We start from the raw sequence: 25,687 nt of genomic DNA on the forward strand, positions 1-25,687 counted from the left end.
TAAGTGGGAGGGTCGAGTTCTGGCTTTCTAATTGGCTGACTTGGGAACCGGAAGAGGAAGTGATTGACACCGCCCCCCCGCCGCCGCAATGCAGGTGAGGACCGGTTTGGAGCTAGTGACCGCTAACTAGCTTTGGGTAACGAGACAGAAAGTGGGCTGGCCGAGGAGAGAGTGAGGAGTTAGGGCTGAGAGGACGGGGTCGAGACCGCGACTGTGAGATAAGGGGACGCGCGATGGGGGCGAGGACCTTTAGAGGGGGATGGGGTGGAGCCCGGCTGACAGGAGACAGAAACTGCAGTTAAGTTGGGACGGAGAAGGCAGCACTGTCTTGCTAGGGTGTGGAAAAGGATCAAGTTGTAATTTGGGAAGGTGCAGTCCAAGAAAGATGGCTGAAGAAAGAGGTGGATTGGGCTCGGGCTCAGGCCCCAGCCTAGGCTGTTGGATGTCGACAGAACAGAGAATCTGTAATTGGAGAGAAGCCCGAGGGTGGAAGGAATTGTGGGACCGTGGTGGCCAGAAGCCAGACTAAATAATCTGAGACCGTGGGTGGAACCCGGCTCCTGTCCTGCACGTTCGGGGTTTTGCAGTTTTGCGTCATTCTTCCTAGTGTGTACCCCTAGTAGTTAAAGGGTGAAATGAGATAAAACTGGAGATCGTAGACGTAAAGGAAATGCCATGAAGACCCCTCCGCTTTTAATATAGTTTGCCTAGTGCTTAGGGGCCTGTGCAGCTTTGTTGTTGTTTTGTTTCGGTTTTCATTTGTCACTGTTTGTTGCACAAGAGTAGTTGTCAGTACATCAGTGGCACCCCACTCCAGTACTCTTTGTCTGGAGAATCCCATGGACCGAGGAGCCTAGTAGGCTGCAGTCCATGGGGTCACCAAGAGTCGGACACGACTGAGCGACTTCACTTTGACTTCTCACTTTCATGCATTGGAGAAGGAAATGGCAACCCACTCCAGTGTTCTTGCCTGGAGAATCCCAGGGACGGGGGAGCCCGGTGGGCTACCATCTATGGGGTCGCACAGAGTCAGACACGACTGAAGTGACTTAGCAGCAGCAGCAGCAAGCTTGAGAAAGGGGCACAGGAATATTGGTACAGCAATAAAGTGAGTGCAGGTTGATTTAGCAAGGAAGAGGTTGAAACAGCAAATGCTGAGGGAAGAGGAAGGTGGGGGTGGCAGAGGTGGTGACCGTGGCAGTATTCAGAGGAGCCTTCCTGTGTAGGTAGGTTTTCAGAGATTATGTCATTGCCAAGGAGAGCCAGGTTCACAAGGCAGGTTCTAGAACAGAGGACGCCAGAGGATGTATGCTGCTGAGGTGTCCCAAACATAATAAATCCCAGGTATTACATCTGGTGAAAATTGTCCAATGAGGGAGAACAGAGAAAAACCAAGCCTAATATAGGGAAACAGTCACGCCTGGATTAAAAGCAATGAGAGGAAGGAATCAGTAGGTAAGAGGAATTGCAGTCAGATGAATGGGTTTAAAGGTCTAAGGGTTGATGCTATCTGTGATCCTAACACCAAATACAGTAAACAACCTGACTCTCCCTGTGCCAATGAGATTCTGTGTCACTGTACTGGTGTTGCACACTGTCACCCTGGCTTTTCAGCCTTCTTCTATATGCATCATCCTTACACTTATCTGAGTAACCAACCTATTACTGTTGGCTCAGAGGGAGGAAAAACAGCTTGAGGCATCATTAGACGCACTGCTGAGTCAAGTGGCTGATCTGAAGAACTCACTGGGGAGTTTCATTTACAAGCTGGAGAACGAGTATGACCGGCTGACCTGGTAAGAGTTGCCAGGGCAAGCTGGGGAGGGCTCCATGGGTGGGCTAGGCCCCCTGCTGGATAGGGTATCTCCAGCATGTATCACTTTGCCAACATCTTTTGATTTAGAAAGAGCTGGGTTTCCCAACATTTAACACTGAAGTTGGCCTTGGGCCCCAATTGTATGGGAAGTAGAGAAATGCCCAATTTCTCAACCCAGGTTCTTTCTAGCTTTTGATTCTCCCTGTTTGACTTCTCCAGGATGAGGTCCTCCTGCAGTGGGTCCTCCCACTGCAGTATTCATACTGGATTTCTTGCACGGGTGTTGCCAAGTCTTTTAGGTCCAATCTACTCAGAAAGTTTGGATCTGGAAAGGGATCTTTCACCCAGTTTCTGAAGTTCTAGTGATTAATAGTGTAGCCATCATTCCTATTTTGCCATTGTCCAGGCATAAGTTCTAAGACGCACTGTGGGTTCCCGAAACTATGATAATACTGAATCCTTTTCTGTATATACTGTGGGTTTTTTCTTTTTTTTCCTATACTACTGTGTGGGTAGCGTATACAATATGGATATGCTGGACAAAGGGATGATCAACATCCCGGGTGGGACAGAGTGGGATGAAGCAAGATCTCATCATGCTCCTCAGAACACCTCCCAGTTTAAAAACATGGATTGTTTATTTCCTGGATTTATCATTTAATATTTTTGGACTGTGGTTGACCACAGGTAGATGAAACCTCAGAAAGTGAAACTTAGGATAAGTGGGGACTGCTATAATAACCTGTCTTTTTTCTGCATCTGTGTCAGAAATTCAAAGTGTATCCCTCTTTTTAACCCCATAATCCCTGTGAGCCAGTCTAGTTCTTGCCCAGGCCAGTGTAGGGCTGTGAGTGTTTTGGGGGTAAGTCTGGTTATTCCTAGTCCAAGGGACCCTTTTGAGGCTCCTTTACCAGGAACATTCTGACATCTTCTTACCACCACCAGGCCATCTGTCCTGGACAGCTTTGCCTTGCTTTCTGGACAGCTGAACACTCTGAACAAGGTCTTGAAGCATGAAAAGACACCACTGTTCCGCAACCAAGTTATCATCCCTCTGGTGTTGTCCCCAGACCGAGATGAAGATCTCATGGTAAGAGGAGGAGAGGGATGCAGCTTAGGAAACAACGTTCTTACGTGAGGACTGACAGCACAGTGGTTGGTTTCTATTCTAGAAATTTTGAATATGCAATAATGTATGGCAATAAGTGGGGGCTACATTTTGGAGGCCTTGCTTTTTGTCCTTCTGGAGTTTGGGAGAACCACTCCCAAAGAGTGCTAAATTAACCTGAGGCCTACAGCACCAAGATAAAGACCTTTTCCCTCTTTCCTCCACCTCCTGTCTCGAGCAAAACGTTTGTTTTTTGTAACCTTTCCTAGTTCAATCTTTGATTAAAATGTGGCAGAGAGGGGTTTATCCTTAGATCTGGTAGAGATGGGGTGTGAGTAGATAGAGTTGAAGGATGGAATGAGGGGAATGGTGTCTTAGGAAGCCAGATATTATTAGTCTCAGGTTGTGTTTTCCCTGAAAATGCAGTGTTTGCCTGTGGAAGGAACTATGTGTATATCAGGCCAGAATTGAATCTTCTTGGAGTCCACAGTAGGATCAATAAAATCTGTGTATTACAGAGGCAGACTGAAGGACGGGTACCTGTTTTCAGCCACGAGGTGGTCCCTGACCATCTGAGAACCAAGCCTGACCCTGAGGTTGAAGAGCAAGAGAAGCAGCTGACCACAGATGCTGCTCGCATTGGTGCTGATGCAGCGCAGGTTGGACTGAGTCACTGCCCTGCTGCCCTACACCCTCGAGTTTTACCATGAGAAGCTGAGTATTCCCACTCCTGTACTGTAGGGTATGGCAGTTGGTTATGCCTCCATTGCCCCTGGAATAGCTCAAAGAAGAAACTTTCCTGTAATCATTTCTTGCTTGCCCTAACTTCTGTACAAACTTACATGTGTTACAGAAACAGATCCAGAGCTTGAACAAAATGTGCTCAAACCTTCTGGAGAAAATCAGCAAAGAGGAACGAGAATCAGAGAGTGGAGGTATGGAGGGATTGGTGGCAAAGTGGTGGGGGAATGAGGGATAAGATCATTGGAATAGGAAGGGTGGTGTAGGTAGTGGTGAAATGAGGATGCAGGGATGTGCTGTTTAGCCAAGGGTATGCATCTATTCTGTTGGCCTTCTATATTTCAGGCCAGCGCTGGGGCAGGTGGAGAAAGGAGCAAAGGGAGAAGGGCGAATTCTGAGATAGTCATGGGGGTCCTCTGGCTCTTCCTCTGGGTTGCCAGGAAGTCTGGATGCTACCAAAGTCAGAACTCCAAGCCCTGGCACTCATACTGGTGCTAAATGAAGTCCAGGGCCAGAGGCATACCTCAGGGTCTCCACTTACCTTGCCTTTCAGGTCTCCGGCCGAATAAGCAGACCTTTAACCCAGCAGATACCAACGCCTTAGTAGCAGCTGTTGCCTTTGGAAAGGGGCTTTCTAACTGGAGGCCTGCAGGCAGCAGTGGTCCTAGCCAGCCAGGCCAGCCGGGAGCTGGAACAGTCCTCGCAGGAGCCTCAGGATTACAGCAGGTGCAGATGGCAGGAGCTCCAAATCAGCAGCAGCCAATGCTCAGTGGGGTGCAGATGGCCCAAGCAGGTCAGCCAGGTAAGGTGACAAAGATTGGCTTGGTGACAGACCTTGAGCAGGGATGTGAAAATAAACTGGGTTATCTGCCACACTTCCCCCTTACCCCATCCCCAGGGCTGGAGAGATTCTCCTTTTCTCCCTTGGACTGTGACCTGGAAAAAAACTCTTGAGAGTGAAAGTCCCATTTGAAACTCTGTTAACAGACACCAGACAATGAGAAAGAACTTTGACTGAAATTGCCCTTAGCTACCCTTCTGTCCCCTTTAACTTTGGGTAGGTGTATTGTCAGTGTCTCACCCTAGGTATTAGGATCATTGGGTAGGTGTGTTAGGAGTTGACAAGCAGGCAGGTTTTCCAGTGCTATGCGTATTCCTTGCTCTGTATACTGTCTCTTCTGCTCACTCTTAGTAATTATAAGAACAGTCTGGAGGAGTTTGGATATAAGCAGCTAGAAGAAATATTTTCTTCCAAGCTGTCTAGGCAAAGGGACAAGCTCTCTTTTTCTATTAGGGGAGGAGCAGGAACCTCCAGGGATGTGTTCCAGCCCTTCCCACTATTCCTCGTCCTGACCATCTTCAGGTAGAGGGCTGGGCAGGGAGCCGTACCTCAGCCTTGTCACCCAAGGTCAGATGCCACAGATTCTGAGCTGATGGAGGAGGTGACAGAAGGGAACCTGGGAGGCAGCACTTCTGATTTATGATGAACATCTGACTATGCTTCAGGTATCTTTCTTCATGTTTTTTTTTAGGGAAAATGCCAAGTGGGATAAAAACCAACATCAAGTCGGCTTCCATGCATCCCTACCAGCGGTGAGTGTGAGTGGCAACCTCCACTCCCAGGTGTTCTTTTCAGAGTTGGGCAGTGAAACTGCCTTTTGCCCAAAGCTGACCTGGATGGGTACAGTGAAAAGAACACAGGCTTTCGGCCACAGACAGATCCCATCTCCACTGCCAACTAGCTGTGTCACCTTGGGCAAGTGACCTACTTTTTCTGAGCCTGTTTTCTGGTTTATAAATGATGATAATACCTACCTCATAGGGTTGTTGTGAGGATTAAAATGGGAAAACGATGTAAAACACTTAGCACAATCTATGAAATAATGAGTATTCAATAAATGAGAGTTTCTCCAGCCACTTCTTCCCACTGTCCCCTCCTCAGTCCTCGATCCAGAACTTGCCCTGATCTGAGACTGCTTCATGTCTGTGGTGAGCTGATGGACACAAGATCGTGGACCGCTCAGCTTTGTTTGAAATCCTGTGCTTATTCTGTGCTGCCAGAGATGGTGACAGCTTCTGTGTCCCTAGAGGCCCACTGCCTCCACAGGCCTGGCTTCCCAGATTCCAGCCTGGCCATCTCTCCAGGCTGCAGGTGACGAGGCCTCTGGGCTGAGACAGACCATCCACTTACAAGTCTGGAGAAGCTTGGGCCTGCTCTACTCTCCATCCTCTCAGAAGCCAGTTCAGCTCTCATCTGGGAAATAGTCAGAGTCCCCTATCCTTTACCCAACCCTGGGCCTGTGAGGGAAGATGTTGAAGTCCCAGTAGATGGGAGCTTCCTCAGGAAGTGGCTCTGCCAGGCAGGGCTACATGAGAAAGGGTTTTGTGAGCATGTGAAAATATCCCTTGTTCTCCAGACCTTTTTTTTTTTCTTTCATATTTTGGAGGGAAAGAGGAATTGCACCTCACACCGTCTCTCGTCATGGTTGAGTCATCCTCAAAGTATGCCTGGTTCCTGGGCTCAGTTAGCATGGCTTTTCTCCAGTCCATAGAGCCAGTAGTTCCAATAAGGGTCAAGTGGATGGTGGGAGGTGGCAGCCGCCAGCACTTTTGCCTGCTTCTATAAAGCTGGAGAGGAGAGTGGGCTTGGGTCACCAGCTTAAGCTGCCTTTCTTGGCTCTCCTTTGCAAGCAAGGGCAGGAGTTGAGTCAGCAGAAGTGGACCAAAGGATTGCTCTGAATAAAGTTATTTAAGTTGATGACCACTGTGTCAGGGTTATCTACAGCAGGTAAATTGAGAGAGCTATGTGGGGATTGGAGACTACATGTCAGAGACTTTCAAGGTTGCTGCAAGGCAATATTTGTAAAAATTTTACTTATTTATTTGGCTGTCCTGGGTCTTAGTTGCAGCCTGCAGGATTTTTGGTTGCAGCAGGTGAACTCTTAATTGCAGCATATCGGATCTAGTTCCCCAACCAGGGAGCAAACCCAGGCCCCTTACAATGGGAGCTCAAAGTCTTAACCACTGGACCACCAAGTCCCAAGGCAATTCTTGTTTGTTCTCCAATAAAAAGTTTTCTTAGGTTTTTTGTTTTTTTTTTCTCTTATCTGTAGGTTTGATCTAAAAGTCCTGAGAGGTAATAAAATGGCCTGCTCATTCCTCCCAGCTGCCTTTTTTCTGTTCTCTTCTGTCACGTATTAGTACTTAGGTATTTGTTCAGTGCCAGGCAGGACTCTGCCAGGCTGTGGCAGCAAAGGACTGGAAAAGCAGTCACAGATGTCACATCCATTCTAGTTCCATCACGACCAGAAATGTGTCCACACAGCTCACTGATCATAGTACACAGAGCATGGAGAGTCCTGCCGTCAGCTCTGAGGCAGTGTCAGGGGTTTTCCCCACTACAGCAGGGCTGCCTTACCGATCTGTCAGCCTACTCACCTGTTCCTTCTCCTCTCTTCCGTTTGCACTGGAAATACCCGAGCTCACTGTCACATTGGATAGGATTCAAGGTGTGTGTCTCCAAAACCCCTGGAGTAGCTTGGTGACCACTGTCCTTTATTCCACCCAAAGATTCCTTCCTGTTGAAAGTTTCTTAAAAACTTTCAAACCTATTGAAACCAACCCCAAGTGTCTTTGTTGTCTCAGACTAATAGCAATGTCATTCCCAAAGTACTATTTGAAATGGATTCCTTGCCCTCCCAGAGTTGAAGTGCCCTCCTGTCCCAAGAGGAGCATACTCGGGACCCCACCTCCATCTCATGCCCTTAAGCAAACCGTCCTTACGTCTGTATTCCCTCTGAGAGGACATGCTCTCGTTCCCAGCGTCCCAACCCCGGGTCCTCTGGAGTGCACAAACCTAGCAGCGTCACCAACTGTGGGGCTCATACAGCCCAACAAGTGTCTCAGTGGAGAGCATCTCCCACCCCTAACACTCATCCCTAACGGAGGGTATAGAGAGAATACTACAGAGTTTCAAGAAGAGCACATTGACTTGCTGCCCCCTTGCTCAGGTTTAAGATAAAAAGATGGCACTCTTCCTCCCTTCTGGTAGTGTTGTCCAGTTTCTGATGTTTCTGTTTTGCCTGGGGCCTGTGCTTGCTTCTACTCTTGGGGAACCGGGGCAAATGAGATTAGGACACACCATTGTCTCCCAGGTGTGTGTCTGGGATGGCGAAAGAAGCAGCAGCTGTTAAACTTAAGTGCAGCACAGAGGTCATCCTGTTGAAGGTGGAGGCTTACTGCATCGGTATTTGCATGACACCCATTGCTAGGACCGCCCCCTCTCCAGCTCTGCCCTGAGGCTGGGACTCTCATTGCTGAACCTCTCTTTTGCACGTTGCCCCAGTCACCCTGTTTTCTTCCTCTGCTGATGTCTATTGCTGCCCTACCTAGTTAGGTCATGTAACTTGACCTTGCACTTTCTTGGGAAACAGTCAAGGTAGATAGGTTTCAGCTAAGTGCTCCTTCAAACTCCATAATCAGTCCTGGTGTTTGGACTGAACCAGAGCCGGTATAGTGCCCACCTCCTGTCCTGCTGTTGAAGGGAGGAAGCTGATCTCTGCAGGAATGCCCTAGTGCAAGGCCAGTCCCTTTCCCACCCCCTTCCCACCTCCCCCAGGCAGCTGGGAACAACCTCTCCCTTTGTCTAAACTTCTTGTACAGAATAATCCTCCTTATGGACAATGTATTCTCTGTGCCTTGTGGACACAGGAGCCGTGTGAGCTGATCCCAGCACCAGGCAGGACGGGGGCGGAATCCATCCAAAGGCCACTTTAGATCAGCTCCTGATTACTGTCTAGAGAAACCGCCAAGGGATGTACGTTTTCTTCCATCTGTTCCAAGTTGTGGGGGTTAGCCTATTGAAGTTTAGCAGTAGGCCAGGAGTAAGGCTGGGGGCTGTGGTCCCTTTGTGATTCAGTCTGGAGGGTTCACTGTACCAACTTATGGAGGCTCAATGTGGCTCTGGCCTGACAGCCTTGAACACACAGAGGCTAACATTTGGAAAGAGTTTACCACCCTGCAGGTGGGGCTTTCTAACTGAAACTCCAGTCATTGCTTCAAGATGTATTTTGTCCTACGGGACAAATTTCCTCTCTTCTTCCCTTTAGCTTCTGTCTCTTACTTTCTACTGAGGCAGGTTCTGGCTCTCTGTTGTCACCTCTTGATCAGCTCACATGCTCTCAAGATATCACCTACCATATGTACATGGCAGTTCCCCCAAGTACACAATGGACAAGGCCCCTGACTTCCCTGGGCCTCAGTTTTCTCACCTGGGTGCTCCCAGTGATACTTCCTAGCTTTCAAGTCTCTGGCAATGATTCTGAAGCCTGTATATCCCCAGGCATTTTTCATTTTCCTCATCACATGACTATGTTATGATAGGCAAAGTTTTTCTTAGACTAGCCTGCCAATCCCTTGAACCCCTCCAAACTGTTCCTAAAGTTCCCTGTCACCTGCAGCTTAAAATACAGACCTCCCTCTGGACCACTTCCCTAAAATTATTTCCTAACTTGCACTAGTTCTTTAGTAAAAGTTACAACAGAGATAAATGCATTGAATGCCAGAGGTCACCTTCCCACTCAGGCATCTCTTTCTCTCCTCTGGGCAAGATAAATGTACCAGAGATTCCCCCACCTAAAGACAGCAAATTATACTTTTCCACATGATAACCTTCCCCATGGAATTGAATCCAAGGCACCACGGGCTGCTCCCCTTCCTGTGTTTCCTCTGCCATGTCATTCCCTTCCCTGCTGTTGCCCAAATTTCCCTCCTTCATGGTCATTTTGATAATTAATCTTCCGTGGCCCACAACCCATGTGTAGACCATCCTTGTTCTTTTGTACTCATTTCTCTAGGCTGCACACATTTTCATGACCCTGATTAGTATCCTTCCGTGTTAATCCTTGAGCCCACGTCACCACTCACTTGACTCTCGGCCATGCTCTTGAAATACAGAGGCTACCACCACCATCTTCCTTCACGCCCCGTACTCACTCTTTAGCCCCACTTCCACTCTTCCTCAGGAACTAGCCTGTCTCAGATCACTGTTGACCTGAGAGCTAAATCCAGACTTTTTTCAGTCCTTCTGTCTCTTACTTATCTCCATGGTTTTAAACAGTGCTGGCCATTGCTCTTCCACCTTTTCCCCTTCACTGACTCCCACTTCTCTGACCATCCCTTCTCTGCAGGTTTTGGCCTTCTGTCCCTCTGCCTGCTTCTTGAATGTTGTTATTCTCCAGGACTCTGTTGTTAACCTTCTTTTCTAATTCTACTTGCTGTCTCTGTGACCACCACCTTTATGTACATAACTCAAACAAGTTTTATCAGACAGCCCAGACCTCTTTGCTGACATGCAGATGCCTATTGCGTATTTCTGCCCCTATGATCCACAAATACCTCAGGTTCTGAATGTGTCAGTCCAATCATCTTTCCCTTCCAACCTGTTTCTTTTCTAGTATCCTAGGTGTGACCTAAGCCAGGTCTATGGAAACTGTCCTAAACACTTCCCCACTCTGTGTCCCAGCACCGCCCCACCCCCCACTCAGTCAGATACAAATCCTGTCAATTCTGCCTCCCCAAGATCCATCCATCCTGCCTTGTAGTTTAGGCCTGGAGCCTCGCCTTAAAAGTATTGTTTGGATGCCCTGCATCCAGGCTTGCCCACTCCAACTCATCTTCCATGTGGCTGCCAGAGATTTGTGCAGATCTGATCACATTCAGTTCAGTTCAGTTCAGTTCAGTCGCTCAGTCGTGTTTGACTCTTTGCGACCCCATGAATCGCAGCACGCCAGGCCTCCCTGTCCATCACCAACTCCGGAGTTCACTCAGACTCACATCCATCGAGTCAGTGATGCCATCCAGCCATCTCATCCTCTGTCGTCCCCTTCTCCTCCTGCCCCCAATCCGTCCCAGCTTCAGAGTCTTTTCCAATGAGTCAACTCTTTGCATGAGGTGGCCAAAGTACTGGAGTTTCAGCTTGAGCATCATTCCTTCCAAAGAAATCCCAGGGCTGATCTCCTTCAGAATGGACTGGTTGGATCTCCTTGCAGTCCAAGGGACTCTCAAGAGTCTTCTCCAACACCACAGGTCAAAAGCATCAATTCTTCGGTGCTCAGCCTTCTTCACAGTCCAACTCTCACATCCATACATGACCACAGGAAAAACCATAGCCTTGACTAGACGGACATTTGTTTGCAAAGTAATGTCTCTGCTTTTGAATATGCTATCTAGGTTGGTCATAACTTTCCTTCCAAGGAGTAAGTGTCTTTTAGTTTCATGGCTGCAGTCACCATCTGCAGTGATTTTGGAGCCCCCAGAAATAAAGTTTGACACTGTTTCCACTGTTTCTCCATCTATTTCCCATGAAGTGATGGGACCGGATGCCATGATCTTCGTTTTCTGAATGTTGAGCTTTAAGCCAATTTTTTCACTCTTCACTTTCACTTTCATCAAGAGGCTTTTTAGTTCCTCTTCACTTTCTGCCATAAGGGTGGTGTCATCTGCATATCTGAGGTTATTGATATTTCTCCCGGCAATCTTGATTCCAGCTTGTGTTTCTTCCAGTCCAGCATTTCTCATGATGTACTCTGCATAGAAGTTAAATAAGCAGGGTGACAATATACAGCCTTGACGTACTCCTTTTCCTATTTGGAACCAGTCTGTTGTTCCATGTCCAGTTCTAACTGTTGCTTCCTGACCTGCATACAGATTTCTCACATTACTGATCACATTACTCCCTTGATTAAAGTCCTTTTGATAGTTTCCTTCTTATGGTTCTCAAACTGGGGTCCACATACTGGGCAGGTTGGTAGGGGCAGTGAGCCAGGCATACTGAATGTTATAGGGTAGAGCTCATCCTAGCTGCCCATTTTACTCGAGGCTAAGTAACTTAAACAAAATGCAGAATTATCAGGCATGCAGTAAGGAGTAAGCAGACTTTGGGGAATTACCACTAGTCCGAAGGGTTTCATACTAAGCTGCTAAATTCTCTGGGGATATTTATTCTTTTTTTTACATTTACTGCAGCAGACAAGTTTGAAAAACAGCTTAAATTTCCTGGAAAAGCAAGTCGAGATTTTTGTCATCTAGCTCCCTGACTTCTCCCAACTTAATTTGTGTACTGTCCTGCCACCCAATCTATTCCCATGTTGTACAAATTGCTTGATGTTTCCTGAATGTAACTCTCTTTGGCCTCCCATACCTTTATTCCCACTGTTCCCTCCGCACAGAACATTTTGTCCCATCGTTCGGTGATGAATATCCAATTTTCTTTCGAAATTCAGCTCACAGGTCACACTCTGAAGCTTTCTGAGAAAGCTGTCTGTCCATAGCCCAGTGCCATTTCCACTAGGTGTGGTCAATGACCTGCTCTTTTATGCTGTACATTTGTACCTTGTACAAACTTATCCTAGCTCCTGCTGCTCTTTATTGCCCCCCCAAGTTCAAGCACCCTGCACTGTCAAAGGGTGAATCCAGTTCTTCTATCTGAGAGCTATATTTTCTTCTGCAAGAAATGTGCATGCCTGGCATACATGGCATCTGGCCCACTGTAAACACTTTAAGTGGTCGCTGCTGCTATTACTGTTGTTATTTGGTTGACCTTGGAGAGAGAGTATAATCTAGCATTTTGGTTAAAAGAGCATTTTCTAGTGCCGGGTTGTTCAGTTGCTTAGTCGTGTCTGACTCTTTGCAACCCCATGGACTGCAGCATGCCAGGTTTCCCTGTCCTTCAGTATCTTCCAGAGTTTGCCCAAATTCATGTCCATTGAGTTAGTGATGCTATCTAACCATCTCATCTTCTACAGCCCCCTTCTCTTCCTACTCTCAATCTTTCCCAGAATCAGGGTCTTTTCCAGTGAATCAGCTCTTCACATCAGCTGGCCAAAGTGTTGGAGCTTCAGCTTCAGCATCAGTCCTTCCAATGAATATTCAGGGTTGATTTCCTTTAGGTTCAAATTCTAGCTGTGCCACCTACTAGCTGTGTGGCCTTCAGCGAGTTACTTTACCTCTCTCTGCCTCAGATTCCTTATTTCTAGGGATGATAATACTAGTGGCTATTTCACAAGGCTTCTGTGAAGTTTAAATATATTAATACATACAAAGCACTTAGGATAGTGTGCCTGACAATAGTAGAAGCTCAGTAAATATTAACTATCCTCAGGGTAGTGTCTGAAAGTCTGCTGTCAGCAATTGTTGCTTCAATCAATCATTGACCAGTCCCTCTGTGCGGAGGTAACTCTTCCTCCCTCTGTAGCTCATCTGTGCTCATAGCTACGTTCACACTAGGAGAGACTCTCCATGCACATTTAATCCCCCACTGTGTGCAGAGCAGACACTGGAACATTTCTGCATTGGCTTGCCTGATGCAATGAGTCATTTCCAGATCTAGTTGTGCGAACTTTCTTTCTCCCTCTTAGTTGTCTATTAAAGCCCAGTTTGGTCTCCTAAACTGTGATTTTGAGTTGAGACCATATGACAGGCTTCCTCACTGGCAGTGTTCCTTTTCACCCCTTCTAAGTTCTATCTGTTCCCTGTCCACACCATTTGAAGACCCAGTTCCAGTCTGCCCACATCTCATCTAAAGGGGGGCCTTCACCATTCAGAGGTCTCCCTGTGCAGCTGGGATGTGTTCTTCTCTGTCCCTGCTCACTCAGTCCAGGCTTAGGTCTTCACCGGTGGCTGTGTGATCCACTGGTTATCGCACACCAGAGCTCCATGCTTGCTCTCTTCCCTTCACAGTCACCACCAGTCCTTTAGGCCTTGTTTTGCCATAGCAACTCCATGGTTCTTGTCACTATACTCTAAGCTATGGCCAATACCTGCGGACTAGGTGCTGTCTCACACCTCCATGCCTTAAACATGCTTTGCTCTCTCCTTGGTGTGTCTGCCCTCTCTTTTTCTTGCTCCAACCTCCTGTTCACCTAGGGAACAATTCGTCCTCCCAATAGCACCTACTCCTGTGAAGTCTTTATCACTTCCTCCCTTTTACAGTTGACCATTCTTAAATTATACCCGACCTGGAGATGGTGACTGCAGCCATGAAATTAAAAGACACTTACTCCTTGGAAGGAAAGTTATGACCAACCTAGACAGCATATTAAAAAGCAGAGACATTACTTTGCCAACAAAGGTCTGTCTAGTCAAGGCTATGGTTTTTCCAATGATCATGTATGGATGTGAGAGTTGGACTGTAAAGAAAGCTGAGCGATGAAGAATTGACACTTTTGACCTGTGGTGTTGGAGAAGACTCTTGAGAGTCCCTTGGACTGCAAGGATATCGAACCAGTCCATCCTAAAGGAGATTGGTCCTGGGTGTTCATTGGAAGGACTGATGTTGAAGCTGAAACTCCAGTACTTTGGCCACCTGATGTGAAGAGCTGACTCATTTGAAAAGACCCTGATGCTGGGAAAGGCGGGAGGAGAAGGCGATGACAGGATGAGATGGTTGGATGGAATCACCGACTCAATGGACATGAGTTTGGGTAAACTCTGGGAGTTGGTGATGGACAGGAAGGCCTGGCGTGCTGCGGTCCATGGGGTCACAAAGAGTTGGACATGACTGAGTGACTGAACTGAACTGGACATTTATCCATTATGTGACCTTAGGCAGATTACTTTACTTCCAAGACCCTTGATTTCTACCTCCTAAATTGGTGCTATAATCCCATAATATGCTCAGTGAAAGGTACCTTCCACTTAGCATATTTAAAATTCAACTTAAGTAGCTCTTACTTTACTATAGGATAAAGTCCAAGCTTCTTAGAAGGGCATATACAAGGCCTGCCAGGCATATAGTCAGCACTGAAATGCCAACACTGTTCTCCTTCCCCTGAGCAATCCCTTACACTCTCCTGAGAAATCTTGTGTTTATCACATAGCATGTTAGACTATTTTGATTACAACATAGTACAATTAAACTAGCTTAACTGAAAAAAAAAGAGAGACCCAATGGATTTGGGTTATACAGATGGGGAGTTGAAGGGTGACTGGCTCCAGGCAGGTCAGGGGCTCGGTGTTGTCTCAGCTCTGTCTCTGCATTTCTCCACTCTACTACATATAGCTCATCTTGTGGAAGAACTCTCCTGTTGCTTGGATTCTGTGCCATTAGAAGCACGGAGGGAAATGGAGAGAACACCATGACTAAAGCACCAGTGGGGCTGGGCAGAAATTCCATAAAGGAAATGAAAGCAGGGGGATGGGAAAGTATCTGAATGCAACCGGACTTAAAGCTACAACAGTCCACTGTGTGTGGTTTTATCTCTGCAGACAATTCACAGATATTGTCCCCCACGCCCCAGCCCCCACCACAACCAAACCCCATCCTTTCTCCTAAACTTACAGTACTGTGTTTCAGATTGCCTGTGGAAGGGGCCATCTTTCCTCAAACTCAGGATATCCCAAACTGCATTCACTCCCTCCATCCTGCTCCACAGGGTTATCCAGCTTGCCAGCCTGGCTGTCAGTTCTGGTCCCATCCCCTCTTCTCCCTTCTTGCTCCATTGCCCTAGGTTAGGCCCTCACCGTGTCACACCTGTGCCTCTGAGCTGGTCTCTTTGCTGGCCTCCCTTCCTCTGCCTTCCTCTTGATAATCTCACTGTCACCAGGTTTTTCTTTGTAAATAACAATGGGGATCATACCAACCCGTTAAAAATCTCCAGGGACATCTCAGTACAAACAAAACTCCTCTTTCTTTCATTCAAAACACTTCATGATTTGGAGCCATCTACTTTTAACCTAGCATATGAAGGCCTTTCATTCACTGGATCCTTTCACCAAATAGAACTGCTTCCAGTTCCCTGCTCCTGTCCTTTTCTTCCCTCCATCCACCCCTTTGTCCATGCTTTTTCCTCAGCTTGAACCATCTATGTTACTTCCACCTCACTTGCTGTGTCACCTTGAGAAAAAATCCTTCGCCCTTTCTGATTCCATCCTTTCCCCATCTGTTCAGCAGTGATCACAGTACTTGCCTTAGAGAACTGAACCATAAGAGCATATGGGAAGCAGCTGGCCCCATGCTTGCCAGGGAAAGTGTTGTATTTTCTCTCTCCCCCTTTTGGCCTTTCTCTCACATCTTCCAGATCTTGCTAACTCTCTTTCGTCCACCTTGATAACCTCCCCTGGTTTGTCCCCTCACCAAAAGCCTTCCCTTTTCTCTCTCCAGAACTCTTCTAGCACATTTTATCACAGCCCTTTCCCCCAGACTGAATTTTTTTTTAAACCTCAGTTCAGTGAACACTGAACAATACTCATAGGGTGTTGGCACTGGCTACCTACAACAGATCAGGCTTTGTCTCCCTGACCTCTCACGGGTTCAGGCAGCCCCCCAGTTCAGATAGTATGATGAGTGTTTGCATGCAGTCTCTCTCTTCTGCTGGCTGGATGTCCTTCCTTCAGCCAAGGTCCCAACCTTAGGCAGAGGACACCAGCGAGCTGACTGAGGCCCATGGACATGCAGAATCATTAACCGACAAGCCCTTCCCCTCATCTTCATTCCTCTGTCCTCAGGTTGCAGCCCTCCCCTCAGCTCCTCTGTGCGGATACAGTTAGAAAGTGCCCTTTGTCCCTTACAGGTGGGGAAGGGAGAAGCTCGACATAGGCCCTGGGAGACTGCTTCCATTTCTACCTGCCACTCCTGTGGCCTCTCAGCCTCTGACCCTCAGTACCTGTTGTTCTCAGCCATTTCGCCTGTCGCCCCCATACCCTGTTCCCTCCACTGCTCCACCGGCTCCCTTGCAGGCGCATACAGATAATACCTTTTACCATTTTTTCTTTTTCTGCTTCTTTGATCCGGTTTCCCTTTAGATTTTTTTTTCCCCAGAAACACATAAAACCACATGATCATGGAAATAAGAGTTGTTAGAGTTCAGTTCATACAGATGGTGGTTTTCAGACTGAACCCTTGGAGAAGGTAAATCAGTAGTTTATCTTCTGGGGAGAGAGAATGGAGAAAGGCCCATGTGAGTGAGGTGTGAGTCAGAGAGGGTGGGGCCCAGGGGAAGTTGTCACCTCACTTCCCTTTAGTCAGGAAGGCTCCATGAATTTCAGGGGGAGTTTCAGCTGTTGGACTTGGTATTCTTCCCTACCCACATACACATCTGGCCTTTATCCTTATCAAGAACGACTTCCTGGACTCTTTCAGCTTCTCCAGTTTATCAGCCTGCCTCCAGTGGAGGTAGCGTCCCATGGACCCTCTTACCTCCAAGATCTTCCACCAGCTTCCCTGCAGGTTCTAAGTGGTCCCATTTCCTAGCAGTGCATTGACAGACTTACCCTTCTTTTCTGTATATTTCAGCCTATAAGCTGTTTTCCTGAGCCAAAGTCTAAACCCTGTGTGTGCCGTATCTCATTGTCTTCTACACAGCACATAAACACGCTTAAGCCTCTTTCCATTAAAAACAACCCTTAGAGGAGCAGTGGATTACCCTGAGCCCAGCAAAATGGAGCTAGAGGCCATGAGTAGATATCCCCGTCCAGTGAACCCAGCTATCTTTCCCCGTATGACTGTGGTGCTGTTGGCCGCTGACATGTTCTTCACCTCCTGGCTCTTTGTTTATAAGGTCACCTCCACCAAGTACACTTGGCATATCTACAAAGAACTCCTCATCTCTTTGGTGGCCTCACTCTTCATGGGCTTTGGAGTCCTCTGCCTGCTGCTCTGGGTCAGTGTCTTATGTCTGAGCTCCCAAGGGTTTCAACCAAGGGTCCTCACTGAGTCCTTCCTTTGGTAAATTAATTTTTGGTTTTTGTTTCTACTATTGCTGGAAGTATCCTACCTGCTGCTCACAGTAAAGGCATATATGTGAAAAAACAAAGTCAAAACCTTTAGAATCAATCTGGAGGTGAGAGTCAGGCACTGATATTTTTAAAACTCTCCAGATGATTCTGGTGTGCAGCCAGGGCTAAAAAAGATAAACAGCTAAATCCAGACTTTGTAGCAGGCCATACAGAGCTCTTCATGACTGACTCCTGCCGACGTTCCCCCCTTACCCATTCGCCCTCTGGACTGGAGACTCCCCAGAACTCCCCATGCGGGCCATATCTCCTGCTTCCATACCTTCACACACATGCTTCCATCCGCCTGAAAACGTTTCCCTGCCTTCTTTAACACCCAGCTTTGGTGTAATTTCTATGAAGCCTTCAAGAACTAACCCCCACCTTGGAGTAAGGTGCCCCCCCCAACCCCTGCTGCTCTCTTAACCCTCTTGGTTTAACTCACCACTTGCTATTGTAACTGTTAATTTATCTATCTGTCTTCTTTTCTAGACTGTGAATATTTTTCAGGAACCCCAGTGCCTTGGAGAAGCCATTTGGTAGGACCTGGTTTGGTGGTCTGTATCAGATATTTGAAGGTGTTTTCTCCTAGGACTAGGACTGGAACTGAAGGAAGTGAGTCTTTGGGCATGTTCATGTAGTCAGTGGGCATTTCCTGAGGGCTTGCTATGGTCATTCATCAATACCAGTGTGGTCCAGGTGACTAATGGATAGTGGAAGATCTCTTTCTGTGCCAGGTGGCACAGTGGTAAAGAATCCTCCTGCCAAGGCAAGAGATGCGAGAGATGTGGGTTTGAGTCCTGGGTTGGGAAGATCCCCTGGAGTAGGAAAGGGCAGCCCACTCCAGTTTTTTGTCTAGAAAGTTCCATGGACAGAGGAGCCTGGTGAGTGACAGTCCATGGGGTCGGAAAGAGTTGGACAGAATTGAGCACAGCACCCACACACACATCTCTACCATATTTAACCTCAGGAACTGTTTCATCATTTATAACAGTCTGCTTTGTTTGTCTCTAGATGGACACTTAGTCTAAACCTCTCAATAGTGCTCTCCAAACAGTGCTTTGCACAGTTTATTTAGGAAGTATTTGTTGAACGAATGCTCATTAATCGACATACAAGAATATACCTTCTTGCTTCACCCCTTGGCTATGAAATGTCGAGGTAGAAACAGTGCTGAGTACTTTACCTGGGTCATCTCCTTTAATCTTCACAATCTAATGAGATAGGTGCTGTTGGAGGTTCAGCCACTTAACATTAAGTCATGTAAGTACTAACTGGAGATTTAAAATCAGGTCTTTGGAGTTAGGTGTGACCCCCAGGGCTACTGAAGTATACCTAAAACAATAAATATTTATTGACTCAACTGATACTGTCATCCCAAGGCAAGTAGAAAAGCTTTTGAATTCTTACTGTCTTCCCCACTTGACTCTGGGTCCCTCGACCTCTCTTCCCCTTCTCATTTCTCATTCACTCTAATACTCTGCAAACACTGTGGAGGGGCAGATGAGTCCAACATTGGTCAGATACTAGAGGTACAGAGACAACCAAAATATTGGTCCTTGCTGAGAAGAACTTACAGTGAAGGGGTATGCAGATAATTGCATTGCAGGAGATTGTGAAAGCGAAGGGAGGGACTGCTTTATTGCCTGGAAAAGCTGCTTTTATCTTGAGTTAGGAGACAGGGCTTGGAGGTGTGGGTGTATATGAAAGATGCTGATATCCTTGGGGAACAGTTAAAGCATAAGATGTGGCCCAGGAGAATGCGGGGAGGCTGAGGACCAGATCAGATAGGCCTTCAGGTACAACGCTAATTAGTCTGAGCTTTTTGAATATCTGAATTCTCTTGCCATTTCCTTTCAAGGGTAGGTACTGGTAGGTACTCTGTGGACTGGATCAGAACTGTACTTTGGCTCTGACCTCTTAACTCTAAGACTACACTTCCACATAGCTTGTTGTTGTTCAGTGGCTAAGTGTCTGACTCTTGCGACCCCATGGACTGTAGCCCACCAGGCTTCTCTGTGCATGGGATTTCCCAGGCAGGAATACTGGAGTGGGTTGCCATTTCCTTCTCCAGGAGATCTTTCCTAACCAAGGATCTCCTGCATTGGCAGGCAGGTTCTTTACTGCTGCAGCACCAGGGAAGCCCCTCCACAAAGCTGCATTCCACTGCTGATGAACACATTGTTTCTCCCAAACCGCCACCTCCTCTGAATTCCACGTGTACGTCAGACAGTCCTGTGCACAGTTACTGATCACTGTGTGCAGTTATTAGCACTGATCCCGGAGCTGCTGGAGATACAGATTTCATTTTGCTGAAACCTAGTCCTTAACCCCAGTGGTTCTGTAGAGTTGGTGAGTGTATGGCGTGAGGGGGGTTCAGGGAGCCGGATAGACAACTAAGTGTACAGAGTAAGACTAGCTGTCTCGGGGAAACCTCCAGTGTCTATTTTTCCAACCCTGTCAGTTTCCAGACCTTCTTGGGTGAGGGTGCTCTCTCACCTGCCCCCGCCCCCCGACCCGCCAAGTACCCTCTCTCACTGGCTGCCAGTGTGAAGTGATTTGGCTAGACAGTAAACCCCCTGTGAGGACAGCATCTGCCTTGTTCATTGATGTGCCACCAGCAATTAACCCCATCTTGCACGTGGTAGGTGGTCAGTAATAATGTGGATATTTACTAACACAGGTCTGATAGTAGCCTCCTCAAAACTCTTTGGTTTCTCCTCTGCTTCCAGAATAAACCAAACTGCTCCATTTGGCCTTCAACATTCAGCCACAGCTGGCTTCATTTCCCCTTTTTCCTTTCACAACCTTGAAGAGGCCAGCGTAGCCAGTGATTCATTAATTTCCCCTGCCCCGGGCTACTGGTATTCTCCCACCTCCGGTCCACACGGTCCTCTCAACAACTCCAAAGGCTGGGCTCACCCAAGTTTATAGGATGGTAAGGAAGCTTTCCCCACACAGCGGCTCCCTGGGCTGAGACCTTCCCGCCGACCGAGTCCACTATCGGGGCATAGAGAGGCTGCCTGCACCCCTCGGGTCCCACTCTCTCGAGAGGGAGCTCTCTGAGGGGACGGCTGACCCCGGAACTTGCTCCAAGGTCCCAGGTTGGGTGGATCGGTTACGAATAGAAGCTGTCGTGCTGGTGGACGAATCCCAGAGGGTCCAGAAGGAGGCCACGCAGGGGCTAAACATTAGGAAGGCGCAGGGTACAGCCTGGGCGGGCAAGGGCCCGGGGCCAGGCCGCGCGAGCTGACCGAGGCGGGAGGCGATGCGGCGGAAAGGGGTGGGGAGCTGGGGCTGGGCGCGCTTCCTGCCAGGGGCCCAGCGGCCCGCCCCTGCCTCCGCCCTGCGGGCCCAGCAGAGCCGGGGCTGGCCGGCCCCTCCTGCCTCGACCAGAGGCCCAATCAGCGTGCGCCCCCTACCCGGCCCGCCCTCTCCCCCTCTGGTGACAGAAAGTCGGCCCAGCAGATGAGGAAGTGGCAGGCAGGCTGGCCCTGGGGACTGCTCTCCAGCCTTGCTCCATCCCAACCCTCCACGACTGCCCGCCTGGCCCCCACTGGTGAGTCGGGACCTCCCAGGGCGGGCTCGCCACGTGCCCAGGCCCCTGACCCCCTGGGCCACCCGGCCCGGCCCGGCCCTGCCCTGCCCAGGCTGTGGGCGAGGCTGTGCCTGTGGAGAGTGGGTGGGAGGTCCCAGCTCTCCGGGGCTGGGCCTCCCCAGCAGCCTCCCTCGCGCCTGGCCCCCATTTGCTTGAACCTGGGCCTTCCTCCACCACCTCCTACTCTGGCCCCTCTCCGTCTCTTACTCCTCCCTCCCCTTGGCGCCCTTTTGCACCCCCGCTGCTCCCTTTGCCTGTCTCCTTTTCCCTTCCATCCATCTTAAAGCAAGGAAGGACCAGACCGAGTTTCCCTACTGGGGACACACCCAGACTCTCCTCAAACTTGGGGAGAGGGCCTTCCAGAAGCCTGGAGCCACCCCTGACCTCCAGGGTGCCTGCGTGTGTGGGGTGGGGGAGGTGAACTTGGGGATGGTGGCAGAGAGAGACTGGGAGATAACAAGCTGGCAAGCTCCCATGGGTCGAGGAGGAGCTGTGTGTTAGAGCACATGCTTCTGGGCAGGCCTTACCCTGGAATAAGCAGCCAGCAAAACTCTGTGAATGAATGAATGATGACTGCCATCGGTGAAAAGAGAGTTGCGGGTGTGCATGACCCCGGGTAGGTCTATGTCTGCACATGGTGTGGGTGATGTTGGCTTCATTCACCTGCAGGTGGGCTGTGTGAGTTTATGTATGTGACCGCGCTCATCTGAGACTCACAGACGCGAGAGGAAACCTGCATGTGAGCACAAGCCCTTGCACATGGTAATGCGGCTCCTGTGAAGGAGCATGTGTGTTTAGGTGTGTTTGCCAGTGTGCGCGTAGCTAGGAGCAGGCCTGAGTATTAGAGACCGTGCATGTCAAAGTCCACAAAGACTTGTCCGGGTAGTGTGTCAGACAAGGGCAGTTGCAGCCGGCAGGAGGCAGGTGGGCTCTGTGTGTGCATGCGTGTGCTGCCACTGGCGAGTTGTCGCAGGGGCGGAGGGAGAGCTGTGGCAGGGGCTGTGTGTATGGGACGGCTGGGGGCCTGACGGAGGTGGGGCAGTTGTGGGTGGGCGTAGAGGTTGGGGGAGCGTCTGTGAGATGTGTGTGCAGCCCCCGTGACTGTCAGAAGTTGTGTTCTTTACTTGGTACCTGCAGGGTTGCTTCTCTGGGTGGAGGGAACCTGGCCAACCCAAGTTAACACAGCTCGCAGAGCACCTGCTGTGCTGGCTGTTTGGGGAGCGCCTTGCCCCTTGGGGGCTGTCTGTCTGGAGTCCCGGGCTCTCCTCCTGGCCAAGGCTTTTGTGTCCCTTTGAGCCCTCCCCCGACATTCCTTCAGGCTTGGAGAGGGAGAGGGCCTAGTCAATTATGAGCCCTCCTTGAGGGAGGGGAAGATTCCTGAGACCTCTCCCACTCGCCACCTCCTCACATGCCACTGGCTCCCGGCCCCTCCCTGGGAGAGGGGGTGATGGTACCCATTCTGAAGTAGGACAGCCTGAGAATTTATGGCTCATTTAGGAGAGGATGCCCGGGTATGGGTTTTCAGCAGTTCTCTTTGGGCAGAGGCTAGGCCTGTGGCAGGAGTCCAAGTTTTTGTCTCAAAACCTAGAGTTCATCTGACTGATCCGGGGTGGCTGGGTGGGTGGTGAGTCCTGCGCTTTACTTGGCTTTCTCAATCCTGGTGGGTCCTCCAAGCACTGACCTGTGACCTGGACCCACCCTCCACCTCGGATGCTGTGCTGTGGGGGTGGGCAGAGGGCGGGGCTGCTGCCAGATCTAGTCAGACAGGTGGAGCCGCCAGGGCAGGAGTCTCAAAGAGCCAGGCTTCTGGAAAGGAAGGGTGAGAGGAGAGCGTCTGAGACAGAGGAGAGGCTGGAGGTGAGAGCCCAGGAGGGCAGAGGAGAGCCCGAGGGAGTGTCTCAGCAGGGGGGAGGAGGGAGGGACAGTTCCTGAGAGGACAGGAGGGACCATCCTGGGAGCTGTGCATCCTAAAATGGGGCAAGAGAAATCAAAGGGGAGGACCTCTGGAGAGGTGAGAGACTGGTGAGGAAGGGAGAGGAGGGTCGTCCCGGAGATGAATTCCCTGGTGGTAGGAGGTAAGCCTCTATGGAAGGAGACCAGAAATTGAGAGTCCTCTTGTGGAAGAAAAAGGGAGTGGAAGTCAGAAAGTAGAAATCCCTGGAGAGGAGCAGAGTGTGAGGAGGGGAGAGGAAGGTGTGGAGAGAAAGGGCAGAACAGCCTTTCCCAGGCATGCAGGATGTGTGGGAAACAGATCCCCCACACACCCCATCCCTGCCCCCCATGGCCGCCTCCTCGCTCTGGTCCCCAGCAACTCCTTCCTCTCACTGCTCTGTCCTTTCTGCAGCAAGGTGTCTGGAACTGTCCTGTCTGGTCTGTGTTCTGTCTATGGGTCAAGGGTGAAATTGGGGGTGGGGGGGCGGTTGGGGGAACAGTCAGCCCTCTCTGACACCTATCCTGACCTCGCCAGAGCCCTTAGCGAGGATGGAGGCTATTGTGAACCTGTACCAGGAGATGATGAAGCATGCAGGTGAGATGCTGTCTACTAGCCCTTCCTCCTTACAGACCCCTTGACCCTTTGTGACCTGACCTCATGTCTGCAAACCTGGTGGGGCCTGTTTGGACTCTGTGACCCTTCCTTTTTTGACCCTTATTCCTAGATCCCCGGGTCCAGGGCTACCCTCTGATGGAGTCCCCCCTGCTAATGACCTCCATCCTCCTGACCTATGTATACTTCGTTCTCTCACTGGGCCCTCGCATCATGGCCAACCGGAAGCCCTTCCAGCTCCGTGGCTTCATGGTTGTCTACAACTTCTCACTGGTGGCACTTTCTCTCTACATTGTCTATGAGGTAGGCCCCTGGGATGCCTCAGCTTTATTCCTCCAGGATAATGGGTGGGCCCTCGGGCTAGAGGAGGCATCTTCTTTCCAGAGAGGCTCAGCTCTGTTTCTCCATCTAGAGCAGGGGTGCCCAACCTCCAGGCCATGATTGGGGACCGCTGGTCTAGAGAACAAAAGAGATTTGGAGGAGGGAGGGATGTCTAGCTCTCTAATCCACACTTCTTCATAGTTCCTGATGTCTGGCTGGCTAAGTTCCTACACCTGGCGCTGCGACCCAGTGGACTTTTCCAACAACCCGGAGGCACTGAGGGTAAGTGGCGGCGGAGGCCAGGCCCCAAACAGCCAGGGGTAAGAGCACTTTGGATGTGCCTTGTCTTATAGACACGTTTAGAGAGGCTCTTGGCAGTCCTAAGGATGTCCTGACTTCTTACAGATGGTTCGAGTGGCCTGGCTCTTCCTCTTCTCCAAGTTCATTGAGCTGATAGATACAGTGAGTAATTTCGTGAGATTTGAGAACGTGTGGGGAGAAAGATGTGAGAGGCCTTGGCTCTGAAACCCCTTCCCCCTACAATTCTCTCAGCTGATCTTTGTTCTCCGGAAGAAAGACGGACAGGTGACCTTCCTACATGTCTTCCATCACTCAGTGCTTCCCTGGAGCTGGTGGTGGGGGGTAAAAATAGCCCCAGGTGAGTGGTGAAGGCCACTGGGGGAGGGACAGGTACTGGGGACCAGAGGCTTGACTCTCCTGACCCTGTTGTCCACTCACAGGAGGAATGGGCTCTTTCCACGCCATGATCAACTCCTCTGTGCACGTCGTCATGTACCTGTACTATGGATTGTCTGCCCTTGGGCCTGTGGCTCAGCCCTACCTTTGGTGGAAAAAGCACATGACAGCCATCCAGCTGGTGAGGGGCCCGAGCCTGACCCACAGTCGTCCCCCCGACATTCGGGTTTGGACCCTACCTTTATCCAGCCTACCTCACCTTTGACCCCAGCCCTCCCCACTGTGTTCTGTCCCCTTGCTCTCCAGTCCTCTCTCCCTGTGTCCTCTGACCCATGCCTTTTGGTCCCAGATCCAGTTTGTCCTGGTCTCGCTGCACATCTCCCAATACTACTTCCTGCCCAGTTGTAACTACCAGTACCCAGTCATCATCCACCTCATCTGGATGTACGGCACCATCTTCTTCGTGCTCTTCTCCAATTTCTGGTATCAGTCTTACACTAAAGGCAAGCGGCTGCCCCGTGTATCTCAGCAAAACGGAGTTCCAGGTACCACCAAAGTCAAGGCCAACTGAGAAACATGGCCTAGCTTGGTGCCCACCTAAGTGCCTCAGGACTGCACCTTAGGCAGCAGCTGTCATTGTCCTCCCCAGCTACACCTGTGACCAGGGCTATGTGGTCAGGACTGAGCAGCAGACAGCTCTCTGCTTCCCACAGCTGGTACACAGAGACCACCGCTTCCGTTCCTCCCTGACTTCTCCCGGCCAGCCCCAGGGATGTGGCCTCATTGCCCTCTGCCACTCCAGAGCCGGGGGCTGAAAGGGCTGGACACTTACTTCCCCCTCCCTGCCTTACACTTGGGAGAGGAGCACTCAGGGCTGGCCCCCACCAGGGTCTTGTGGCCTTTTTCCTCACACTGAAGAGGTCAGCAATAATCTGTCACTGTGGACCCAGGCTCCCCACTTCTCCACCCCACAATGAAGTAGGAGCTTCTTGGCCAAAGGTCAGGGTGGGTGAGGGGCCTGGGAATACAGCCTGTGGAGGCTGCTCACTCCTTTATGTCTTTATTAAAAGTGACAGAGGAAAGCATGGTGGC

General features: G+C 49.8%; 2 protein-coding genes across 6 annotated transcripts; both read left to right on the forward strand.

Annotated features, from left to right (window-relative positions):
* The first annotated feature begins 7 nt into the window (after window positions 1-7).
* Window positions 8-25,680, forward strand: ELOVL1 (ELOVL fatty acid elongase 1). Of its 4 annotated transcripts, XM_027537527.1 has the most exons (15): window positions 8-94; window positions 1,678-1,796; window positions 2,762-2,906; window positions 3,443-3,583; window positions 3,778-3,859; window positions 4,219-4,467; window positions 5,198-5,258; window positions 20,888-20,994; window positions 23,501-23,560; window positions 23,691-23,881; window positions 24,101-24,181; window positions 24,305-24,361; window positions 24,452-24,557; window positions 24,640-24,776; window positions 24,945-25,680. In XM_027537527.1, the coding sequence occupies exons 1-15, from the start codon at window positions 89-91 to the stop codon at window positions 25,164-25,166; spliced, it is 1,764 nt and encodes a 587-aa protein (XP_027393328.1). In that variant the 5' UTR covers window positions 8-88; the 3' UTR covers window positions 25,167-25,680. The 4 variants fall into 4 exon arrangements, with proteins under 4 accessions (XP_027393328.1, XP_027393330.1, XP_027393331.1 ...); XM_027537529.1 differs by lacking the exons at window positions 8-94; window positions 1,678-1,796; window positions 2,762-2,906; ... (2 more) ...; window positions 4,219-4,467; window positions 5,198-5,258 and adding an exon at window positions 20,286-20,373 and having other exon boundaries at window positions 24,945-25,677; XM_027537530.1 differs by lacking the exons at window positions 8-94; window positions 1,678-1,796; window positions 2,762-2,906; ... (2 more) ...; window positions 4,219-4,467; window positions 5,198-5,258 and adding an exon at window positions 21,703-21,795 and having other exon boundaries at window positions 20,883-20,994.
* LOC113890015 (transmembrane protein 258-like) lies at window positions 14,182-20,255 on the forward strand. Of its 2 annotated transcripts, none has more exons than XM_027537538.1 (3): window positions 14,182-17,323; window positions 17,928-17,974; window positions 20,168-20,255. In XM_027537538.1, coding segments are annotated over exons 1-3 (270 nt in total). In that variant the 5' UTR covers window positions 14,182-17,101; the 3' UTR covers window positions 20,169-20,255. The 2 variants fall into 2 exon arrangements, with proteins under 2 accessions (XP_027393339.1, XP_027393337.1); XM_027537536.1 differs by lacking the exon at window positions 20,168-20,255 and adding an exon at window positions 19,547-19,943 and having other exon boundaries at window positions 14,196-17,323.
* Window positions 25,681-25,687: the final 7 nt, after the last annotated feature.

Source organism: Bos indicus x Bos taurus, chromosome 3 (assembly GCF_003369695.1).
Source record: "Bos indicus x Bos taurus breed Angus x Brahman F1 hybrid chromosome 3, Bos_hybrid_MaternalHap_v2.0, whole genome shotgun sequence".
Classification (NCBI taxonomy): Eukaryota; Metazoa; Chordata; class Mammalia; order Artiodactyla; family Bovidae; genus Bos; species Bos indicus x Bos taurus.